Source organism: Embiotoca jacksoni, unplaced genomic scaffold (genome assembly GCF_022577435.1).
Source record: "Embiotoca jacksoni isolate LCO1_2020_lvr unplaced genomic scaffold, fEmbJac1.0.p SCAF_42, whole genome shotgun sequence".
Classification (NCBI taxonomy): domain Eukaryota; kingdom Metazoa; phylum Chordata; class Actinopteri; family Embiotocidae; genus Embiotoca; species Embiotoca jacksoni.
This window is the reverse complement of record NW_027185395.1, coordinates 293310-319182: the sequence shown is the minus strand read 5'-3', so window position 1 is coordinate 319182 and position 25873 is coordinate 293310. Positions and strand designations below refer to the sequence as shown.

At 43.0% G+C, this 25873-nt stretch overlaps 1 protein-coding gene across 1 annotated transcript; it reads left to right on the top strand.

The window, feature by feature from the left end:
- Positions 1-349: 349 nt before the first annotated feature.
- Positions 350-24856, top strand: LOC138210027 (ATP-dependent RNA helicase DQX1-like). The gene is made up of 12 exons (XM_069168927.1): positions 350-632; positions 5730-6111; positions 6845-7038; positions 8757-9201; positions 10637-10942; positions 11169-11265; positions 15699-15857; positions 17308-17499; positions 17634-17759; positions 18236-18426; positions 22105-22295; positions 22650-24856. The coding sequence occupies exons 2-12, from the start codon at positions 5773-5775 to the stop codon at positions 22843-22845; spliced, it is 2436 nt and encodes an 811-aa protein (XP_069025028.1). The 5' UTR covers positions 350-632; positions 5730-5772; the 3' UTR covers positions 22846-24856.
- The last annotated feature ends 1017 nt before the right edge of the window (positions 24857-25873 follow it).

The following is a 25873-nucleotide window of genomic DNA, read 5'->3' as shown; positions in this document are numbered from 1 at the left end:
CGGTGTTAAAACAACAGCTGTATATTGACCGCAGCTCACGAACACCGGAATGATTATAGAAGTCTGGAGGTGCCCTCGATGCCAGATGTGCAAGATGCATGCAGCCTAACTGTTTCACAGCAAATCCCCATAATGGACTGAATAAACCTACATTTTTGTAACTATGTTTTTGTTCCAGTAAATGAGTAGGCTATTTGAATTATGTAAAAACAAAAATAAAAATAGTTACATTATAAAATGTTAATGAAATGAAAAGAGCGTCTTGGCTTGTGTTAACATCTGTCCCAATCACCAAGGAGCCGAACTCTCCGAGGAGCCGTGAACGCAGCACGAGCTTTGACAGCTCGACAGATAAACATGGCGGCTGCTCGGTCGGCAGCCAGATGACACCCGCGTCCTTATTGTATGTCAGCGGTCAGCAACGGGAACGAGGCCGGTGACGACTCACGGAAAAGGACGAGGAACGGAGTTCATCTGTTTTCAGTTCATTTATTTAGTAATAAAACCCGTCGGTGTGAAGATGTTCGGTTTGTTGGTGTCGGAGGACGACAGGCTGCAGTGAACACGCCGCCGCGGCTCCGGGCTGCCTGTTCGGCCGCGGGCTTCACGGACCTGCCGGTATGTCGCGTCAGGTAAGACTAAGACTGCCCCCCCCCCTCCCCCAACACACACACACACACCCTACACCCCCCCCCCCCCAACACACACACACACACACACACACACCCTACACCCCCCCCCCCCCCCAACACACACACACACACCCTACACCCCCCCCCCCCAACACACACACACACACCCTACACCCCCCCCCTACACACACACACACACCCTACACCCCCCCCCAACACACACACACACACACACACACACCCTACCCCCCCCCCCTACACACACACCCTACACCCCCCCCCAACACACACACACACACACCCTACACCCCCCCCCTACACACACCCTACACCCCCCCCCACCACACACACACACACACACACACCCTACACCCCCCCCCCTACACACACCCTACACCCCCCCCCCACCACACACACACACACACACACTCACTCAATATCTCCGTGTTTGTCATCACTATCTCATTTATCGTCTGTATTGTCTGTCAGCTGAGACTCCTGACGGAGATGAGCAGATAATTGTTCTAATAATAATAATAATAATAATAATAATAATAATAATAATAAACATGGACATTAGTCAGCTGAGAACCACATTATCCCGGATAGATATAATATGGATCGCTTTCAGTCGTTCGTCACGTGTCTCACCGGGACACGCCCTCACGTGACCTCATCCGAAGCACCTGTTGTAGTTGTTGTTGTTGTTGTTGTTGTTTTAAAAACGGATTCTTTAACAAACCATGTTTCCTCTTCAGACACGAGCAGGAAGTTGGTTTTTTAATAACAGTCTTCCCAGAAAGTTATAAAATACAATAGAAGAACAGAGGATGAGAAAAGTAATAGATTCTGTCCACACACATTATTAATCATTATTATTATGAGTCATTAGTATGAATTATTATGAATCATTATTATGAATTATTATGAATCATTAGTATGAATCATTATGATTAATTATTATGATGAATCATTATTAATCATTATTATGAAGAATCATTATTATGAATCATTATTATTAATTATTATTATGAAGAATCATTATTATGAATCATTATTATTAAGCATTATTATGAAGCATTGTTATGAATAATTATGATTAATTATTATGATGAATCATTATTATGAATCATTATTATGAATCATTATTATTAATTATTATTATGAATCATGTCCTCTTTGTTCTACTCTACAGACATACAGACGTTAGTTTCTGCTTTAATCCACTTCGATCTGATTAAAGCTCCTCCAGCTTTTCACATCATCTGATCTTCACTGAGAGAACGAAGGAGAAAAATGATGCAAAACTAAATACACATCCTTTGTCACAAATTTTGGTGAATCATTCCCCAGAGGAGGGATATCTCACACACACAACACACACACACACACACACACACTCTCACACACACACACACACACACACACACACACACACTCACACACACACACACACTCACACACACACACACACACACACACACACACACACACACACACACACACACACAATCTCACAATGCATTTCAGGTGTGGACCCCTGTTTGTAGAGTGGGCGTGGCTTATGAAGCTGATATCTTGATATCAGAGGTAGCACCTCCCAGAGCACATCTGTACATCTGTACCCAGCAGGAAGAGTCAACATAACGTCAGACCGTTACCGAACAGTCGATGACGCTGTTCATTCATCTTTATAACCTCATAGTCCAACTACAATCCATAAAAGTCAGCAAAGGTCCAGTCAAATTAATCCAGTAAAGTGTTTTGTCCAAAATACATGATCACATCTTTGATACACAATCTGCTGTTACGTGCATCATTTTCCACGTATCACTTCATACCAGCAATCTTTGCAGGCTTTCACATGTAGTCTGTACTGTTTGATTGACACCTCACTGAGTCAATTCTCTACATTCCCAAAAAACAACAGAATCTGTCGTAACTTTCATACGCGGATATAAATGTGGCCGACGGGGAACTCAACCTGCTCGTATGAAACAGTCGCTCCAACTTTACAAACCTTGTTGGCTGATTCTTTAATTTCTTGATCAGAGATGAGCGTTTATTTCACGTATCACAACTAGCGTCACAAAACTCAACACGTTTTTGTGGATATAAAACTGCTATAACTGGTTTATATTTTTCCTTATTTATTTAAATATTTTTTTATTTGTGTCTTTTGGATTCACAGCAAAGATTCTGTCATTTAATAGAAATATTGTGCGTCATGCATAATTTCATATAAGCGTTTCCAACGTGCATCCGGACATCGTTGGTATCTGGATATTTAGGACTCTACACTTGAACTTACAAGTTTCATTTTTGATGGTTTGAAAAAGAGTTTGTTTGTCGACCAACTGGCGGATTTCTGCGTCTTATTCAAATTATTCAAATTTTAGTCTAAAATAATCACATTTATGATCCTGTGGGTATTTAAAGTTTCACATGTTGTTGCCCAGATTTACACGAAGGCTCCTTTGTTCCACTGGATGTTCCGTGTGTTCCCAGAAACCCAGAAACCCCTGAGAGGAACCACCAGCATCATAAATTAGATGATTAGAAAAGACATATCGTGAAGATATGTGGTTGACAGACAACCAGTGAAGTAGAAGCTTGAAAGCTTGTTCCTCTGCTCAGTGGCACCCGGGAGGAGAAACGCTGTCCACAGTGAAACATCAAACATGCAACCGGTTGGTCTGAAGCGCTCAGCAGGAGGTGGTGCGCCTCCTCAGATCTGTGAGGATGTTTGGGTCTCCTTCTCCTCAGATCTATGAGGATGTTTGGGTCTCCTTCTCCTCAGATCCATGAGGATGTTTGGGTCTCCTTCTCCTCAGATCTGTGAGGATGTTTGGGTCTCCTTCTCCTCAGATCTATGAGGATGTTTGGGTCTCCTTCTCCTCAGATCCATGAGGATGTTTGGGTCTCCTTCTCCTCAGATCCATGAGGATGTTTGGGTCTCCTTCTCCTCAGATCCATGAGGATGTTTGGGTCTCCTTCTCCTCAGATCCATGAGGATGTTTGGGTCTCCTTCTCCTCAGATCGATGAGGATGTTTGGGTCTCCTTCTCCTCAGATCTATGAGGATGTTTGGGTCTCCTTCTCCTCAGATCCATGAGGATGTTTGGGTCTCCTTCTCCTCAGATCCATGAGGATGTTTGGGTCTCCTTCTCCTCAGATCCATGAGGATGTTTGGGTCTCCTTCTCCTCAGATCCATGAGGATGTTTGGGTCTCCTTCTCCTCTGATCCATGAGGATGTTTGGGTCTCCTTCTCCTCTGATCCATGAGGATGTTTGGGTCTCCTTCTCCTCAGATCGATGAGGATGTTTGGGTCTCCTTCTCCTCAGATCGATGAGGATGTTTGGGTCTCCTTCTCCTCAGATCTATGAGGATGTTTGGGTCTCCTTCTCCTCAGATCTATGAGGATGTTTGGGTCTCCTTCTCCTCAGATCCATGAGGATGTTTGGGTCTCCTTCTCCTCAGATCCATTCAGATCTATGAGGATGTTTGGGTCTCCTTCTCCTCAGATCCATGAGGATGTTTGGGTCTCCTTCTCCTCAGATCCATGAGGATGTTTGGGTCTCCTTCTCCTCAGATCCATGAGGATGTTTGGGTCTCCTTCTCCTCAGATCCATTCAGATCCATGAGGATGTTTGGGTCTCCTTCTCCTCAGATCCATGAGGATGTTTGGGTCTCCTTCTCCTCAGATCTATGAGGATGTTTGGGTCTCCTTCTCCTCAGATCTATGAGGATGTTTGGGTCTCCTTCTCCTCAGATCCATTCAGATCCATGAGGATGTTTGGGTCTCCTTCTCCTCAGATCCATGAGGATGTTTGGGTCTCCTTCTCCTCAGATCTATGAGGATGTTTGGGTCTCCTTCTCCTCAGATCCATGAGGATGTTTGGGTCTCCTTCTCCTCAGATCTATGAGGATGTTTGGGTCTCCTTCTCCTCAGATCCATGAGGATGTTTGGGACTCCTTCTCCTCAGATCCATGAGGATGTTTGGGTCTCCTTCTCCTCAGATCCATTCAGATCCATGAGGATGTTTGGGTCTCCTTCTCCTCAGATCCATGAGGATGTTTGGGTCTCCTTCTCCTCAGATCTATGAGGATGTTTGGGTCTCCTTCTCCTCAGATCCATTCAGATCCATGAGGATGTTTGGGTCTCCTTCTCCTCAGATCCATGAGGATGTTTGGGTCTCCTTCTCCTCAGATCTATGAGGATGTTTGGGTCTCCTTCTCCTCAGATCCATGAGGATGTTTGGGTCTCCTTCTCCTCAGATCTATGAGGATGTTTGGGTCTCCTTCTCCTCAGATCCATGAGGATGTTTGGGACTCCTTCTCCTCAGATCCATGAGGATGTTTGGGTCTCCTTCTCCTCAGATCTATGAGGATGTTTGGGTCTCCTTCTCCTCAGATCTATGAGGATGTTTGGGTCTCCTTCTCCTCAGATCCATGAGGATGTTTGGGTCTCCTTCTCCTCAGATCCATGAGGATGTTTGGGTCTCCTTTTCCTCAGATCCATGAGGATGTTTGGGTCTCCTTCTCCTCAGATCCATGAGGATGTTTGGGTCTCCTTCTCCTCAGATCCATGAGGATGTTTGGGTCTCCTTCTCCTCAGATCCATGAGGATGTTTGGGTCTCCTTCTCCTCAGATCCATGAGGATGTTTGGGTCTCCTTCTCCTCAGATCCATGAGGATGTTTGGGTCTCCTTCTCCTCAGATCCATGAGGATGTTTGGGTCTCCTTCTCCTCAGATCCATGAGGATGTTTGGGTCTCCTTCTCCTCAGATCCATGAGGATGTTTGGGTCTCCTTCTCCTCAGATCCATGAGGATGTTTGGGTCTCCTTCTCCTCTGATCCATGAGGATGTTTGGGTCTCCTTCTCCTCTGATCCATGAGGATGTTTGGGTCTCCTTCTCCTCTGATCCATGAGGATGTTTGGGTCTCCTTCTCCTCAGATCCATGAGGATGTTTGGGTCTCCTTCTCCTCAGATCCATGAGGATGTTTGGGTCTCCTTCTCCTCAGCTTGTTGTGAACACTTCATGGAAGAATCATTGCAAACAGAAATCTTCACTCTATTGTTTTTGCCTCTGCAGGTGATCTCGGCCCCTCTGTGAACCCCCCCCCCCCCCCCCGGTGATGATGTCATCACCACCATCGAACCCATCCACCGCCTCCCCCGGATCTCGCCCGCAGCCCTCAGCCCTCTCCTCTCTGTCCTTATCTTCCATCGCGTCCGAGGATCTCGACTTCGAAGGAGATGGAAGTGAAGGAGGAGGAGGAGGAGGGGAGGAAGGACTGGGAGACCTGGAAGTAAACCCGTACGACGGTTTGCCCTTCTCTTCGCGCTACTACGCCCTGCTGGAGGAGAGGCGACGGTTACCTGTGTGGCGTCTCCGGCAGAGTCTCCTGGAGCACCTGGACAGACACAACATGGTGCTGCTCAGTGCACCCGGTGGAGCCGGGAAGAGCACGCAGGTAAGCAGGAAGCAGGAAGCAGGAAGCAGGAAGCGCTGCAGACGCCGGGATTTCAACTCCATAAAACTACAACGCTGTTTCCAAACAACGTCGTTAAAATACAAATAACAACGGAGTGCAATTATTTATAAATCATGTGACACCAAGCTCATAAAGAAATGTTCAACATCTGTGAAAATATGTCCTCACTACCGTCACTACGTCCTGCTGACCTCAGTGTTTCCTCCTCTTCCTCCTCTTCCTCCCTCTCTCCCCTCCATCCTCCCTCTCTCTCCTCTGTCTCCCCTCCACCTTCCCTCCATCCTCCCTCCCTCCCTCTCTCTCCTCCATCTCCCTCTCCATCTCCCCTCCCTCTCTCTCCTCCGTCTCCCCTCCGTCTCCCCTCCGTCTCCCCTCCGTCTCTCTCCCCTCCGTCTTCCCTCCGTCTCCCCTCCGTCTCCCCTCCGTCTCTCTCCCCTCCGTCTCTCTCCTCCGTCTCCCCTCCGTCTCCCCTCCGTCTCCCCTCCGTCTCTCCTCCCTCTCTCTCCTCCCTCTCTCCCCTCCGTCTCCCCTCTGTCTCTCTCCTCCGTCTCCCCTCCGTCTCTCTCCCCTCCGTCTCTCTCCTCCGTCTCCCCTCCGTCTCCCCTCCATCTCCCCTCCGTCTCCCCTCCGTCTCCCCTCCGTCTCTCCTCCCTCTCTCTCCTCCCTCTCTCTCCTCCGTCTCCCCTCCGTCTCCCCTCCTTCTCCCCTCCAGGTGCCCCAGTGGTGTGTAGAGTACACCTTGTCCTACCAGTTTTCTCAGGGTCTGGTTTGCTGCTCGCAGCCCTATTCGGTGGCCGCGGTGAGTCTGGCGCTCCACGTGGCTGACGAGATGGACCTCAGCCTGGGTCTGGAGGTCGGCTACCGGGTGCCTCACGACGACAGCTGCACCTCCGACACCCTGCTCAGGTTAGACTGATGGAGGAGAACGTATCATCACTGGTGGCACTATTGCAGCAAGCAACAACTAAATGAAAAATCCATTTCCCCCCTTTGACTCATTCACTGGAAAGCTCACTAAACTGTTTCAATGTTGAAGAGAAGTATTTATTTCAAAGTTTTAACTCTTAAATGGTCTCCCTGATCGATCCGACCAGAGCAGAGACTGATCTTCTGTTTCGGGGTCGTTCACCTCAACTCAAGTTGTTTTCATCCACTTGTAATATAATGACGTTATTTTGTTGTCATTTGTTGGTGAAAGTTTCACTGTTGCTCAGCTTGTTTTAATCAGTTTGTGTTTGCTGAATTTATGACTTAAGTAAATGTTTACTTATGTTCTTAGTGGTTGAGTTGAATGTCTACAATCGGCTACATTTAGCCTGTTAGCTAGTATGCTGATGGTGCTGTTTTATGAGCTTCAATCAAGTTTCAATTGTCAAATGAACTTGAAAGATCCCGGTTCCAACCTGAAAACATGTTGACCATAAAGCTTTTCTTTAGGCTTTAGTTTTACTGCAATCCAAACCATCGTGTGGTGTTATTACTCTCTACGTCCATTTTCCTGTACAGTGTAATGAATTAACTCAAACTAAAGTTATACTGACACAGCAACTTCAACAAATATCCAAATGAATAACACTACATTTTTCATTTTGACAAAATTTTGTGCATTTTATTTCAGCAATGCTACCATTAAAAAACAACAACACTATTTTGACAAGTTAAATGAGAAGTTAGTTTGCTTGTCATAACAAGAAGACTGGAAGCAGGAAAACAGCTGGTTTGGTTCACTTAAAAACTAAAAACTACCTTTAACCAACACATCACTGATGTTTGTCTCAAAAAATGAGAAGTTGTGTTTTTGTTTTAAAGTTCTGTGCTGGAACTATTTCTCTCTGTTGGCACAACACCAAGAAAGTTCCCTGATGTTGGTTCCTGTTGGTCTCTGAAGGGAACCAAGCTACAGTTTGCTTCCAGTCTATTTGAAAAGCTACACTATTCAATTTCTATTCATATTTAACATACAGAAATGAGATCGGTATCAATCCTCTCTAACTAGCCAAAGACAAATAAGGCTATTTGCCAAAATATAAAACTATTCCTCAAAGTCATTCATCTTTTTGAGGATATTCATTTATATCATTCTGTAGAGGAAACCGTCTGAGACTAAACTAAATACATATAAATATAATACGTAAACTCTTCAGAAAAGGCTTTCAGATCTGAGGCCCTCTGGAGATCGTTTGGGCTCAAACAGACTTGCCTTTTTTTTCTTCTGTTTTTCTTAACAACTAAACTTGCGCTGCAAAACTCCAGAGAAATGTGCAAACTTGGTCACTCATTGTTTTATTTTCTGGGACCATCAGAAAGTCGTCGTCTCCTCACCGGTGATGTAGGTCACGTTATTGGATTTCACCAGTTTTCTATGGGAAGAGTTAGTTGGTCTTTCTCTTGCTTCCAGCCACACCTTCAATTTCTGTTCTCAATTCACTGCAGTTTGATGTTGAAGGACAGGAGAAGCGTTGTGTCAGCGTGTTCACTGAAAGCTGATCTGTGGGTTTTGTGTTGATCTCTCTGGTGATGAAGGTTTCACTTTTCTCGTGTTTTTGTGTCATAGTGCTTAAAAGTGTGAAGTTGTTTGCGGGATGTTGGTTCTTTCTTTATTTTTGTTTTCCTTGTCTCCCCAGGTTTGTGAGCGACACTCTCCTGCTGGAGGAAATGATGTCGGACCCCCTGCTGCACCAGTACGGTGTGGTGGTGCTGGACGAGCTGCAGGAACGCACCGTGGCCACCGACGTGCTGCTCGGCCTGCTGTGTGACGTCTGCCGCCAGAGGCCGGACAACTTCCGGGTGGTTCTCCTCACTCACCCGACGCTGGCGCCTCGCCTGGCCACCTTCCTGGGACCCTCCGTTCCTCACCTCTCCGTGGACCGGCCGCTCACCGAGCCCCCCGCCCCGACCCAGGAGGAGGAGGGTGGAGGAGAAACCCAAAACGCTGTGGACGGGGTGGAGACGCTGTACCGGGAGCTGTCGTCGGGGAAGGAACCGGTGGCTGCTGCCTGTCACATGGTGTTGGATCTGCACCGGAGAGGAGAGCAAGGAGATGTGATGGTGTTTCTGGCCAGCGCGCAGGTATTGCTTTATAATTTATACATTATGTTCCTCACAGTACTCTCCATTTGATATTATTGTAAACTCTCTTAGTTTTGAGCTGCTGGTCAGACAATCAGAGCAATAGGAGATGTCTCTTTGCTCTCTGGGAGCTTCAGCAGTCATGAAAACCATCACTAGTTGCAGTTAGCGTTGCGACGCTATACCGTGGTATGAAAATTGAACATTATCATATGCATAAGGAGTTATTACTGGCATTAAAAAAAAAGAGATGAATCGAGTGCGTTTCGAGTCTCCTGTCCGATGCAGCGGAGGAACTACGATCTTCTCAAAGATGTGGGACGAGTTCAACTGACAGAAATGTGGCGGAAACAGAAGAATAAGAAGAAGTGAATGAGGGACAGTAATAGTGTGCTTTCATTGGCAACCTAATAATTACAATATCAGTAGCCAAAGACGAACAACACGTACCTGATACAGTCCAGCCTAATAAACACTGTTGATATTTATGAGGATTGAATATGGAAGTCGGATATGTTATGCAAGCACTGATCCCTGTGAATTCATTCATCATGCATGGGTGTGATTTAGTCCTGTCGGGGGGGATGGCAGGGACGAGGACAATTAGGCTGCTGTATTGATTACCATTTGCAGAATGCAAAAAATACAGTTTGAAAAATTAAAAAAAAAAGCTTAAGAATTTAGTGAATGTCAGCAGGCGGTTTTTCCTTCGGGAGAAAACATTTAATTAACAACTGAAAGACGGGTCTTAAGTATGAATATTAACAAACCACCAGTCATTTCATGTTTTATTAAAGGCTCCGTTCTGTTTGGCGTGATAACTAAACCGTGTAGGAATGATTCACCAACCAAAGTACAGCCAAACAATAATCATACAAATCTGAAGTCTGTTAATACTCAGGAGTGTTGTTGTGTCTCAGAGGGAACAGAATCTCTTTCTGTAAACACAGACTCTGGAAAAAACTGCTCACTAATCTGCAGACGGCGTCATCGTGTGCTGGAGAGTTTCAGCACATTTGCCTTGTTGAAAAGTGAATTAAGGACACGTCAGCTGGGGAGGCCTCAGGTGCAATGCAGGTGTCTGATTACCTGTTTCACACACACACACACACACACACACACACACACACACACACACACTTTTTCACTGGAGGTAAATGAAGCTGTAGACGACGTACAGACCACATCTGCCGTGTCCTCCTTCAGTATATCAAACTCTACTCATGCATATTTAAGTGTCTTTATCCTCTCTGGTTCCCTTCTAGAGCTCAGCAGGTGTCCGTGTTACCCGAGGCTGGATTTATCACTTCAAGTCCTCACACACACACTCATTCCCAGTGTACAAACACAAATATGAAACCTCTCAGGGTTTCAGATGAAATAAACCTCACAATGAATGTTTTCCAACCGTCCCGTGGTGCGTGTGCTCCTGCAGGAGATAGAGGAGTGCAGGGCTCTGCTGGAGAAGGAGTGTGTGGCTCTCAGCCCTCAGGTCGGACCTCTCCGACTCCTCCCTCTCCACACCGGACTGGGTGGGCTAACCCAGCGGATCTACGAATCTGACCCAGAAGCTTTTACTCCGAGGGAGAACGAGCGCTCCGACGGCGGGGACGGCTCGGTGCCGAGAGCCGGAGGTTCGGCCGTCAAGAGGAAGGTCATCCTCGCCGACGCGCTCGCGGAGGCTTCCTTCTCGCTGCCGGCCGTTCGCTACGTCGTGGACACGGGCCTTCAACTCAAAACTGTGAGTTCATGTTCACGACATACAGACTTACAATCTGTTATTTTACCATTGAAATGTCTGTCTCTTAGTTATTCACAGTATTTCTCATTGGAAGCAAAAAAATCCCAAATTTAAGTTTGACTTATTTGAAGGAGTCGAGCAAATGTTTAATTTTTTGTGAAGCGTTGTCATTTAAAGTTGAGTTTCTACTATCAGACCGGTTTTTTTTCTTAATTTTCTGTCTCAGGTTTACAATCCACAAATCAGAGCGAACTCGCAGGTCCTGAGGACGATCAGCAAACACCAGGCCGACATGCGAACTCAGAGGGTGAACAGCCTTCCAGGTAGGTCAAAGGTCATCTCTGCTGTTCTGGGTGCAGCTATAAAGCATGCAAAGGATCCGTCCTAACAGCAAAAATACCATACCAATTGTGTATATATATATATATATTGTGTATATATATATAAGATGTGCGCATGGTTTTATATATAATTATATATATATATATAAAACCATGCGCACATCTTTGTCTTTACAAGTCACAGTCCACCCTGAAAGGTGCGCACGTAGATCAGCCTCATATCCTGCAATCACCACGCCCATAAATGGTCAACTAAAGCAGGTCATTAATGTTGATGGATTTAAATGAGCCCAGCTGATCGCTGCTGGTTATGTTGAACTGCAGCAACACTCCAGAGGAGGAAAAGGAACTTTTCAGACACAGAAATTGAGGTTCTCGTGGGTGAGGTGGAGGATGAAAGGTCGTATTCACAAAGTTTCCTCAGAATAAAACTTAATCCTACTGATGAAATTCTGAGAAAACTTTCACCTTGAAGTTCGGAGTGGATCCTTGTAAATATAAAAGTGTTGTACAAATTACAAATTACACTGCTGCTTCGAATGTTTCTGATAAAGTGGATCTATATAACAGGTGATATGAAGTGACTTTAAATGCGCGGCTTCAGTTTACCACCTCACCACAGGTGTGCACATCCTCCTCTCAACTTCTTTTATATGGATCCTTTGCGTTCAGAGTCTTTCAGGCTCAGTTCTGGCGTGTACACAACGGTTAGAAAGAGAAGCTGCTTACCGGCTCACATATTCCAATGCAAACAGTTTATCAACTTGTTTCTCAAATCTTTTTATTGATTTTGCAAATATTTTGAACAGAAAAACCAGGACTACATCCAGATAGCTGGGACAGACAATAACATCACATTCAACGTGTGTCGCTTGGAGGTAGAATAACTGACAAACTGCCACTGAATACAGACTTTACAAATATAACAAACAAACAAACAAACAAACAAGAATAAAATAATAATAATAAACTTTATTTGTAGAGCACCTTTCATACAAGAAATGCAGCTCAAAGTGCTTCACAGCTAGATAATTACCTGCAGTGTTTCACATAAAAACAGATAGAAAGGAACATTTAAAAATATAGAAAAGAAATGAGATAAAACAGATAAAATGCATAAGAAACAGATAAAATACAAAAAAAAAATGAATAACAGTAGATGTGATGTGGGTTGTTCTCTAGGATTCAGTTTATGATACGAAGTAGTGGAAACAGCAGTTGTAGCAGGTTTACGTCTTGTGCACCTTTCTAGAACTTTACTTCACACAGTCTGTAATATTATAGTATTATCCAGTAATACACCAGAGATTAAATCTCCTGTTCTGATGTGGTCTCAGTAAATTCTTTAAGGTGGACTCATCAGTGTTCCTCCAGGTTTCTGATGAACCTCGGTTAGAAACTCACACGGGTCCAACCCGTCCGTACTACTAAAGTTCCCTTTTCACTCACATATCAGTCTTTTTAAGTTTTATCAAAATGTAGTTAAAATATAAAATGAGCAACATGCATTTCAAGGCGCAGTAGTTCAAGTCTAAGACAGTTTCAAGAGTTGCTAGTTAAAGGCTGATGTAAAGAGATATGTTTTTAATCTTTCTATTAAAAGTATGAACTGATAGCTTCTCTGATATCTAACAGCTAGTTTGGAGCGTCGCTGACAGAAGCTGAATCCCCAGTTTTCTTTCTTTGTTGCTGAGAACCTCCAATAAACCAGCAGCAGATGATCTCCGTCTTCCTGAAGGCTCATAGTTCACCAGAGAGTTAGAGATGTAACTCGGTCCGAGCCCGTTAAGAGCTTCGTATGTGAGGAGGCGGAGCTTAAGGACTGACTTCCTGTGTGTTACAGTTAAACCGTACAGAGCAGCCAGAACTGGACTGATGTTCTCCTCTTGGTTCTGGTTAATAATCCAGCTGCAGAGTTTTGGATGAGCTGAAGTCTCTCTCTTGTTTTCTTTGGTCGGCCAGTAAAAAGTTCATCACAGTCGTCCAGTCGGCTAGAAATGAAGGCATCAATCAACTTTCAGCATCTGTCTGATTTATAAACCTTGACGATGTTTCTAAGGTGGAAAACAGAAGTTTTGTTTACTTGTTAATGTTTCCCTTGAAACTTAGATCAGAGTCTAAGATTACACCCATACTAGTTACCTCTACCTTTTCTATGTTTCTCTTTTTGTTTTGGGGCAGACAAGCAGGATTTCTGTTTTATCCTCCTTTAATTTTAGGAAATTATTACTCATCCATTTATCTATTGCTAAAAGACATTCAGTGACAGAGCGCATAGCTGCATCATCGTTTGGTTCAGCGATGATGTACAGTTGTGTATCATCTGCATAACTATGAAAACAGACTTTGTGCTCTGATGATGTTCCTCAGTGGCAGCATGTAGAGTAGAACAGTAGAGGACCGAGGCAGCTGCCCTGAGGAACCCCACAGCAGTCATGTTTCTCTGACTCTTGATCTCTAATGGAGACATAAAACTTCCTCTTTGATGTATGTTTTGAACCAGTTTAAGACTGTCGGACAGACCAACCAACTCCTCCAGACAATAGATCAGGACATCACGGTCCATCGTATCAAAGGCTGTGCTCAGGTCCAACAGGATCAGAACTGAGACCTTATTTGTTTTCAGAGTTCAGTCGGAGGTCGCTGATTATTTTAGGAAGTTCTGTTTCAGTGCTTTAAAGCCTGAAACTCCTCTGTTCTGTTCTTTTCTTTAAGAAACAAGTTTATTTGCACTGAAACTATCTTTTTCAAGTATCTTACTAATAAATGGAAGTTGGATATTTGGCCTGTAGCTGGTCGATGCGTTGACATCCAGGTCGGGTTTCTATAGTAACGGTTTTACAACAGCTGTTTTGAAGGCATCAGGGAAAATGCCTGTTTGAAGGGACGTGTTTCTAATCTTGAGGACATGACTTGAAATGCTATTGATTACCTGCTTGAAAAACGCTGTTGCTATCGGGTCAATACAGGAAGGGGAGGAGTTACACCAGTGACAGTCTTACAAAGCTCAGTTCATGTGATGGAGGTGAATGTTTCAATGGTTGCATCTGTGTTACAAGATTTTTGGAGTTCTTCTGTGTTAACATCAGCAGCAACACCGGCTCTGATTGAAGTGGCTTTGTCTCTGGAGAACAGTACCAGTTCTTCACATTGTGATGCTGAGACCTGCAGGGGGGCGGGGCTAGTGTTGAGTAGCTGCTCAATAGTGGACAACAATATTCTGGAGTTTCCAACATTCGGTGTAATAATCTTAGAACAGTAATCCTTTCTTTCCAGACGTGTTGCTCTGTTATAGGAAGTCATGGCCTCCTTGTAAATATCAGTGAACTGAGTCCAGTTTTCCTTCACTTTCTTCTCTCGATCTCTTTCACTCTGTTATTGTTGAACAACGGGGAGATTCGACTAGTCGACTTCTTTCTGACCTGAAAGGGAGAAACGGTATTTAGAACAGACGACAGAGTTATTGAAGTGTTCAAACATGTAATTTAAAGAGCACTCATGATTATATGGTTCAAGCGATCTCATCATCTCAGAGAATTTAGCTTCAGCACTTTCATCAAGGAGTGTCTTTTGAACCAGAATTTCCCTTTTAGTCGTTGGCATGGTTACAATCACATCATAAAGTCTACAGTGATGGTCAGAGATACTGAAACCTGATCCATGTGTAACCCTCTTGTTATCACCAAGTCCAGGTTGTTACCCTGCTGGTGGGCGGCTTCCTTTACATGTTGGGTCACTTCAAAGCTGTCCAGTAAATTCATCAGCTCTCTAGCTTTGTATTCGTTCTCGTTATTAACATGAATATTCAAGTCTCCGTTCAGAATGAACCTGTCATGTCTGGTGATTCCTGGTGAGATCACGAGTACTGAGTACGTTGGTGGCTGATAAACTGTGATGATCAGTACTGTTGATTTACCTTTCAGCTCAAGAGCAACATATTCAAATGATGTAAAATCACCGAGGTCGATGTCATTGTACCCAAACTGGAGAAGATCACTGCGATCCTCCTCCTCTCTCGTTTTGTCTGACTGACTGATCAAATGTATGGTTAGGAGGACGAGCCTCTCCGAGTTGCTTCACCACTAGTGTTGTTCAGCCATGTTTCAACTCGGAACATACAGTCACAAGTAACTCTGAAAAGATGTCATGTAAAAATAGACACAAACAAAAACCCCAAAGTTGATGAACTTCTTGAACTCATTAAATTCCTTTTGCATGTAGGAGTTAAAAACTTCATGTGGTCGGATTAAAACAGACACTGTGTGCGACAGCAGTGAATGTCACTAGTATTATTAATTAACTGCTATAATAATTCATGAAATTAAAATAATGACATGACAAAAGTTGGATTTTACATATAACAATCAAATTGTTTGAGTGCAGTATTTGAGTGTATTGTGATTGTTCCTCTACAGGCATGTGTGTCCGTCTGTACGGCCAGCAGCTGTATGAGGACGGGATGGACGAGGCTCACTGTCCCGGGGTGGTGGAGGAGAACCTCAGCCACCTGGTGCTGTTACTCAAGAGACTGGATATCGCCGACATGGGACAGTGCAAGTTCCTGGACAGACCAGGTACCTTTTTTATGAACTACTTTAAACACCACATAGCAGCAGGATAAAACTGCACAATTTGAGCGTTCCAAAAAACGCCTCGTCTGCGTTATTAAACTCTGCAGAGATAATTGAAGTTGAAATTGCTTCGTCGTTACACTCTGAGTGAAGCGCTGCAGCCGTATATAAAAAAGAAACAGCAGAACTTACTCTTTCTGATGAAACCTGTCATCTCTCTGTGCGACAAAGTGTTTTCAGCTGGTCCAGTTTTGAAATCACAGCTGACCTCTGCACCGTCTCCAATATACGGCTGACATTACATCCCACTTCGTATGGAACAAACAACAAAAACCAAAGTATTTGTGTGCCTCTCCACTACAGCTGAGTTATTAGCACATATCACAGGGCGTTGGGGTCATTCATGACATTTATTTTCCGTCAGGCACTAAGCACTTTTTTTGTTGTCAGTGTCCCACAAACACGGTTCAGATATTATTGCCAAATTCTAGATAATCTTCTCCACACAGTTATAAAAAGACATCTCTTCTGACTGTATTTTCTGGTTTACATGTAAAAATAATAAGACAATTTCATAAGACAATTTTTTTTTTTTTTATTTCCTGGACATGATGGCTAATTTAAGAAATCTCTTAAGTATTATCAAATTAAATGATGAAAGGTTTGGATAGCCTAAAAAAACCAAAACCAGATTCAGTATGAATAGTTTGCCCCAAAGATGATCAAGATATGAGCTTCAGAGAGAAAGTGGTTGAGGGTTGAGTTTGCATGATCAGATGAGTGTCAGTGTTTCGTGTTGTAAAATGAATAAAACAACAATAAATGAGAGAAACAGAGAGCAGAGGAGATCTGTCTGTTCGACGTTACGAGTTAGTGATTTACAGCCTGACCTCCGAACGAAGCAGCTGAGCAGCGTTGTGTCGACATGTCCGTCGCCATGAATTGAAGGTTGTCCATTACAACTGCTTCTTTTATTGTTATGAAAAAAAATCCTTTTCTCATTGATTTCAGCAATGAATTTAAAACTATTTTGGCCATATAATGATTTATTGCAGGGGTCTTCAACATTTTTCAGGCCAAGGACCCCCAAACTGATAGAGATGGAGCAGGGACCCCCTACTATATATATTGTGTTTTATATTAAACTGGGCCTAGTGCCATGTATAAACATACCTTGTTATTGTGCATTCAATACTAAGCTATTCAAATAATACACAGGTTCATATATTCATGTTTTTATTTTAAACAAGTAAATGTGGTTGTTTTTTTCATATATTTTAACATTGCAGCGTGCGTCCTTGTGGATCTTAGTCAGCTGGTCACTGAAGCTCTCGGTCAATCACAGGGAACCTGACAGAGCCAGCACGTAACATGCGGCCTTGTGATTGGCTCAGCAGCGAGTGTACTACTGCAGTAGAAGGTCATTGACACCCCCCCCCCCCCACCCTTGCAGCCCCCGAGGCTCTCATGCAGGCCTTGGAGGACTTGGACTACCTGGCAGCTCTGGATGACGACGGCAACCTGTCGGAGGTGGGCATCATCATGTCGGAGCTGCCGCTGGAGCCGCCGCTGGCCAAAGCTCTGATCGCTGCCTGCGAGTACGACTGTGTTGACGAGCTGCTCACTATCGCTGCCATGCTCACAGGTACTACAGAAGTACCACATCACCTTCACGTCAGCTGAGATACGATGCCCCCGTTACACAATGAGACGTCGCCAGAATGTAAGTGTTTGATGAATATTAAAATTCAGATTTGATCTGGTCTTTTGTTTTGTCAGCTCCTTCCTGCTTCATGACCACCGAGCCGAGCAGCGAGGAGCTGGCTGTCGCCCACTGGAGACCTCTGATGCACTCTGAGGGAGATCACATGACCCTCATTCATATTTATAGGGCCTTCATACAGCGTACGTGTGTGTGTGTGTGTGTGTGTGTGTGTGTGTGTGTGTGTGTGTGTGTGTGTGTGTGTGTGTGTCTCTGTGTGTGTGTGTGTATGTGTGTGTGTTTTTCTTTGTGTGTCTGTGTGTGGTGTGTGTGTGTGTGTGTGTGTCTCTGTGTGTGTGTGTGTGTGTGTGTGTGTGTGTGTTTTTTTCTTTGTGTGTGTGGTGTGTGTGTGTGTGTGTCTCTGTGTGTGTGTGTGTGTGTGTGTGTGTGTGTGTCTCTGTGTGTGTGTGTGTATGTGTGTCTCTCTCTGTGTGTGTGTGTGTGTGTCTCTGTGTGTCTCTCTCTGTGTGTGTGTGTGTGTGTGTGTGTGTGTGTGTGTGTGTGTGTGTGTGTGTGTGTGTGTGCGCGCGTCTTAATCTTCAATCTTAATCTCTCTTGGAAGTCTTAACATCTAATGATGCCTGGATTTATTTTTGAATTTCCTTTGTGATCATTGCAGATAATCGAGATGAGTCTTGGTGCACAACAAACTTTCTGAGTCACGCTGCCTTACGATTGGCTGCGGTGATCAGGGCGGAGCTGCTGGAGGTGATGCAGCGAATAGAGCTTCCCGTTTCTCCCCCTGCTTTCGGATGCCAAGACAACTGCACGAACATCAAGCGTGCACTAATCTCCGGCTTTTTCCTCAAAGTAAAGCACCTTCCTTTCATAAATCTCTTTGTTCATCGATATTATTATATATTGATAACGCCCACGTGACTGACTGAAGTTCCTCCATTGGTCCGCTGAACACCACGACTTCATGTCACTTTCAAATTAAAAGCCCTCTAACTTTTCAAACACCATTCAACCATATACTAGGTTTTCATGTAAAATGTTAAATGGCCTGCACTTATATTGACTTCATGTCTGAAGCTGTCTCAAAGCGTCTCCATTCACTACAAGTTAGACTTAATTGCGTCGTGTTACTGAGAACGGCAACCGCAGCATTTGAATGCATCACATGCGAAAATATCTGTAGGTTTTGTATCCATGTCCTCTGTTTCACTTCCAGAATAAACGTTTCGATGGCTTCATCCGCCAACATTATAGTGGTACTTATAGTGGAACTTATAGTGGAACTTATAGTGGTACTTATAGTGGAACTTATAGTGGTACTTATAGTGGAACTTATAGTGGTACTTATAGTGGAACTTATAGTGGAACTTATAGTGGTACTTATAGTGGAACTTATAGTGGTACTTATAGTGGAACTTATAGTGGAACTTATAGTGGAACTTAAAGTGGTACTTATAGTGGTACTTATAGTGGAACTTATAGTGGTACTTATAGTGGAACTTATAGTGGAACTTATAGTGGTACTTATAGTGGAACTTATAGTGGTACTTATAGTGGTACCTATAGTGGAACTTATAGTGGCACCTATAGTGGCACTTATAGTGGAACTTATAGTGGAACTTATAGTGGTACTTATAGTGGTACTTATAGTGGAACTTATAGTGGTACCTATAGTGGAACTTATAGTGGCACCTATAGTGGTACTTATAGTGGTACTTATAGTGGTACTTATAGTGGTACTTATAGTGGAACTTATAGTGGTACTTATAGTGGCACTTATAGTGGAACTTATAGTGGAACTTATAGTGGTACTTATAGTGGAACTTATAGTGGTACCTATAGTGGTACTTATAGTGGAACTTATAGTGGTACTTATAGTGGTACTTACAGTGGTACTTATAGTGGAACTTATAGTGGTACCTACAGTGGAACTTATAGTGGTACTTATAGTGGTACTTACAGTGGTACTTATAGTGGTACTTATAGTGGTACCTACAGTGGAACTTATAGTGGTACTTATAGTGGTGCTTATAGTGGTACCTACAGTGGAACTTATAGTGGTACTTATAGTGGTACTTATAGTGGAACTTATAGTGGTACTTATTGTGGAACTTATCGTGGTACCTATAGTGGTACTTATCGTGGAACTTATAGTGGAACTTGTAGTGGTACTTATAGTGGTACTTATAGTGGAACTTATCGTGGTACCTATAGTGGTACTTATTGTGGAACTTAAAGTGGTACTTATCGTGGAACTTATCGTGGTACCTATAGTGGAACTTATAGTGGAACTTAAAGTGGTACTTATAGTGGAACTTATCGTGGTACCTATAGTGGTACTTATTGTGGAACTTATAGTGGAACTTATAGTGGTACTTATCGTGGAACTTATAGTGGAACTTGTAGTGGTACTTATAGTGGTACTTATAGTGGAACTTATTGTGGTACCTATAGTGGTACTTATCGTGGAACTTATCGTGGTACCTATAGTGGTACTTATTGTGGAACTTATAGTGGAACTTATAGTGGTACTTATAGTAGAACTTATAGTGGTACTTATAGTGGTACCTATAGTGGTACTTATAGTGGTACTTATAGTGGTACTTACAGTGGTACTTACAGTGGTACTTATAGTGGTACTTACAGTGGTACTTAGTGGTACTTATAGTGGTACTTACAGTGGTACTTACAGTGGTACTTATAGTGGTACTTAGTGGTACTTAGTGGTACTTACAGTGGTACTTATAGTGGTACTTATAGTGGTACTTAGTGGTACTTACAGTGGTACTTAGTGGTACTTTTAGTGGTACTTACAGTGGTACTTAGTGGTACTTATAGCGGTACTTAGTGGTACTTACAGTGGTACTTAGTGGTACTTACAGTGGTACTTACAGTGGTACTTAGTGGTACTTATAGTGGTACTTAGTGGTACTTACAGTGGTACTTACAGTGGTACTTATAGTGGTACCTAGTGGTACTTAGTGGTACTTATAGTGGTACTTATAGTGGTACTTACAGTGGTACTTACAGTGGTACTTACAGTGGTACTTAGTGGTACTTACAGTGGTACTTACAGTGGTACTTATAGTGGTACTTAGTGGTACTTAGTGGTACTTACAGTGGTACTTAGTGGTACTTATAGTGGTACTTATAGTGGTACTTAGTGGTACTTACAGTGGTACTTAGTGGTACTTTTAGTGGTACTTACAGTGGTACTTAGTGGTACTTATAGCGGTACTTAGTGGTACTTACAGTGGTACTTAGTGGTACTTACAGTGGTACTTACAGTGGTACTTAGTGGTACTTATAGTGGTACTTAGTGGTACTTACAGTGGTACTTACAGTGGTACTTATAGTGGTACCTAGTGGTACTTACAGTGGTACTTAGTGGTACTTATAGTGGTACTTATAGTGGTACTTACAGTGGTACTTACAGTGGTACTTACAGTGGTACTTAGTGGTACTTACAGTGGTACTTAGTGGTACTTATAGTGGTACTTATAGTGGTACTTAGTGGTACTTACAGTGGTACTTAGTGGTACTTTTAGTGGTACTTACAGTGGTACTTAGTGGTACTTACAGTGGTACTTAGTGGTACTTATAGTGGTACTTAGTGGTACTTACAGTGGTACTTAGTGGTACTTACAGTGGTACTTACAGTGGTACTTAGTGGTACTTATAGTGGTACTTAGTGGTACTTACAGTGGTACTTAGTGGTACTTACAGTGGTACTTAGTGGTACTTACAGTGGTACTTACAGTGGTACTTAGTGGTACTTATAGTGGTACTTAGTGGTACTTACAGTGGTACTTAGTGGTACTTACAGTGGTACTTAGTGGTACTTATAGTGGTACTTAGTGGTACTTACAGTGGTACTTATAGTGGTACCTAGTGGTACTTACAGTGGTACTTAGTGGTACTTATAGTGGTACTTATAGTGGTACTTACAGTGGTACTTACAGTGGTACTTACAGTGGTACTTAGTGGTACTTACAGTGGTACTTAGTGGTACTTATAGTGGTACTTATAGTGGTACTTAGTGGTACTTACAGTGGTACTTAGTGGTACTTTTAGTGGTACTTACAGTGGTACTTAGTGGTACTTACAGTGGTACTTAGTGGTACTTATAGTGGTACTTAGTGGTACTTACAGTGGTACTTAGTGGTACTTACAGTGGTACTTACAGTGGTACTTAGTGGTACTTATAGTGGTACTTAGTGGTACTTACAGTGGTACTTAGTGGTACTTACAGTGGTACTTAGTGGTACTTACAGTGGTACTTACAGTGGTACTTAGTGGTACTTATAGTGGTACTTAGTGGTACTTACAGTGGTACTTAGTGGTACTTACAGTGGTACTTAGTGGTACTTATAGTGGTACTTAGTGGTACTTACAGTGGTACTTACAGTGGTAGTTTTAGCTTCTTTTGGCCAATTTCTTCCGTGTCTTTCCTGTGTTCCATTCTTCGCGCTGTTGTTCACATATTGTCTTCCTAACTTGGTTCTCCGTGTTGTTGTTCCTCCTCCTCAGGTGGCTCATGATGTGGACGGCTCCGGTAACTACCTCCTGCTAACTCACCGCCACGTGGCTCACCTTCATCCCTTCTCTTGCTATCTGTGCCGTCAGCCGTGCACTGACCCGCCCAGCTGGGTCCTCTACCACGAGTTCACCATCTCCCACGACAACTGCATCCGCATCGCTTCCCAAGTTCACCCCGAGATGTGAGTCCAACACACCGATTATTTGGATAAATGGAATTAAAATGTACTCTGTTGCCAGCATGTTAATGTTATTGTCCAGTATCTCCAGTACCAACATCAGCATAGAAAAAACAAGTATCGTTGCATTTTCAGAAGTTTTGGCAGCAGCTTTGTGAATAGTTGTAAAATAGAGGAACTTTTAGTTTGGAATATTTAGTGTCCGTCACCTGGCAGGTCCATTTAAGGTAAGTTAGATCCTATTTTCAAAATTTTGTACTGTTTGTACATTGAATATTGCAGTTTCTAAGAGCCACCAATGATCTATGATTCCAATCTATCATGAGTCTGACCTGCCCGATGGTTCTCCTGCTTCAGGCTCGTGGGGCTGGCCCCTCAGTACTACCTGGGAAACCTGCCCTCCAGCGACGGTAAGGAGCTGCTGATGGAGCTGAGGCAGAGCCTGGAGCCGCCGTCGTCATCGGAGGAGGAGCACACCAGAACTTACCGAGATGCCGACGCGTCCGGAGAGACTCACAATCAGTCCGGCACTGAGCTCTGTGTCGTCCAATGAGATGGAAGAGAGGCGGAGCTTCTCAGGAGAAGACTCTAAACACACGGCTGTCACTTTACTGTCGAGTTGAGATTTTATCAATTTAGTCTGTAAAACGTTCTTGGCTGAGGTTCACTCATGTTGATGTGTGATTTTTAAATGTATTCTTCCTAATATACCAGTCCCTCCAGAAAATCGCAAACTTGCAATTGCATTAATTCATTGCTGATTAATTGAACTAATTTAAATAAATACTTATTTACAGGTAGAAAGGCTCTTCAAGCTCCCCTCTCATCATCAAAACAAACTACATGCCAGTTGACAAGAAAAAAATAGCAAATCGCAAAATGATAGGATTTATGTTGTTATGAGAATCAGCGTCATGTGTTGAATTACAGGAGTTTTCTACACCCTTCGCATTTTAAGAGCTAACTGTGCAATCATGTATTAAATTAATAATTAATTAATGATAGTAATACACAATAATTAAATAGTAATAAATGCAACTTTAGTCGTATTATTTGAAAGGCCTTTAAAGCACTTATTTTCACTGAAGATGCAGCCGATATGTTGTATATTACAATCGGAGACTGTTTATTGTGAGTCCATTTCCAGTTCAGACCGAGCGGCAAGTAACAGCGACGTTACCGTTGGCTTGTGAACGTTATGAAGCCTCCAGTTCAGATTCTGTCCGTCACCATCTTTGCTATTTCGGAGCGGTTTGGAGCAGGAAGTGACCATATTTGGACGAGCTGGGGGAGGAGCCAGCGGTGGATCTGACCGATCTGATTGGAAACCTGACGATACTACGTCCCGCCCACCGATAGCTGTAACCTGACTGCACCACAGGCCTGTCAATCAAACAGACACGCCCCCAAAAACAGGTCTTCTTGAATCTTCTTTTCTAATGAATGAGGGATTATTTTCAGATGGACCTCCAGAAAACTAAGAAGAAGGAGTGACTTTAGCTAACAACACCGAGATAACTGATGGACACATTTTATTCACTTTGGATTTGATGAGAGAAGTTGAATGGGAGTCTATGGAGCCGGAGGCTTTTTGGAGCCGACCTCTAGTGGCACTCGCTGGTATTGCAGCTGAAGACACTTCTGGATCAGAACCATTTTTCAGACCTGAAGCTACGAACTCTTTTAGAAACAGTCTGTGGTTCAGACACTGAATGACAACTAAAAGATATTCAACTGTGATGTAAAGTATGCTTTTTTTTTTTTTTTTATCAGAAATAGTAACATATGACTCTTTGGTAGGCAGTAGTTAAAAAGAAACGACTTAAAAAATGTTTAAAAACAAAATTGTAATTTCTTTCCTTTGACTTGCACCTTTTGCCAACTCCCACAATGTTACGGCAAAATATCTCCTAAAACTGCAAATTGCAAATCATGATTTTCAAGAAAAGACCAAATCAAGCTTTTTTTTTTATTGCAACAATTAAAACAAAACCGCGAAATCGTGGAGGGACTGATATACCCTCTGTACCCTGGTTTCATTTCTTCCTCGCTTTATTGTGTGATGTGTTGATTCCTTTGTTTCTACAAATTGTTGTTGTCACAAGTCTATTTTAAAGTTGAAAACAAGAAAAACTGGAAGAAGTGAATGCAGAGGAAATACTTTATCAAACCTCTTCAGCTGAAGGCAATACACACTACTTCAATGAACTGGGACACTGTTATTGTGACCTTTGACCTCTATGCAGATGCCCACGAACAGACGGTTTCTCAGGGTTCACGGTGATCTGTGATGACAAACTGTATGAGTGATGCACAGAGCTTCTATTTTCAACCTTTTGATACTGTTTTGCATAATGTTTGCTTTCCTGCTTAGATCTTTATTTTGGTCCTTTTTTAGTCGCCTCTTTTGTGTCAATACCGAACAATTTCAAATAAAAATGGTTTTTTTTTCATGTTTTCAACTATCTCAGCTGAGCGATTTTTCATCTGTGTTTTCTCCAGCCCAGCAGTCTGTAACGGTAAAAACTGTCTTGTATTAAAGATAAAATATATATTATTTCCCAGCGTTCCTGGTTTTGTTCGAGTTGAACACAGTTCACATTTGTTGCCGTTTGATTTTAGTGTGACGTTACCGAGTAGGAACAATGGGAAAATAGTTCCCGACAAAAAGTATCCGTCAAACCGCCTCATTTCAGTGTGGACTTGTCTGTTGTTTTGTATTTGCGTGTTTTGAAGCTCAAACTTCATCTCCACGAGGCCCGACCTGTTCGGTGTGCAGCTGTAAGGACCAGTGACGTCCTTCCTGTACCACTGATCACTCATTAGACATGCTGCTGTGTGTTGCGTCATCTGGGAGCTAAGTTGCTTGTCTTTTTTTTGTTTTTGCCTCACATTCACAAGACGATCTCCATAAGATTGTGACATATTTCAAAAAGATTGGTCAAACTCTGTTTAGTGGACTTGTCGCATTAAGCTGGAACTGGAAAACCTAAATGAGATGCAGTCATTGTTAATTAAACCGTGTTTTTTCCAGCTGTGACGTGGAAAACAGTTCAGTGTCAAAAACATCTGTTGGTCAAGCTACACTTCCCAATATTCAACTCAGCAGTGACGTTTCACTGAACCTTCCCTTTGCCTCTTTTCAAACCCTTTTGCCCCAGTTTGTAACAAGAATTTATATCAGAGACGATTACAAAAATTCCAGAACTGTTCCTGCTTGTTGTGAACGGAGCTCAACACAGCGATGGCACCGAGCCGGTGAATGCGACAATCTTTGTGAGTAACTATTTCAAGTTACATCGCTTGATTCACGTCATTACAAGTTACACATGTTTTTGTGAGTAGTGGTTCGTGAGCATTTGAGATTTTTTTTCACCGTGGACATGATCAGAGAGCGCACATCGAACTTTGTGGAAATGAAGCAGCGAGCCGGATGTTTGACAAAATGACTTCACCTTGAATAAGTAGCACTTAAAATGGAACTTACTTATAGCACTTTGAAGTTTGGCTTTCTTGAAGAAAATTGTACTTTCTTGATGGTAAGATGTAAAATTCACAGACAATATAAATATTCCAAATAA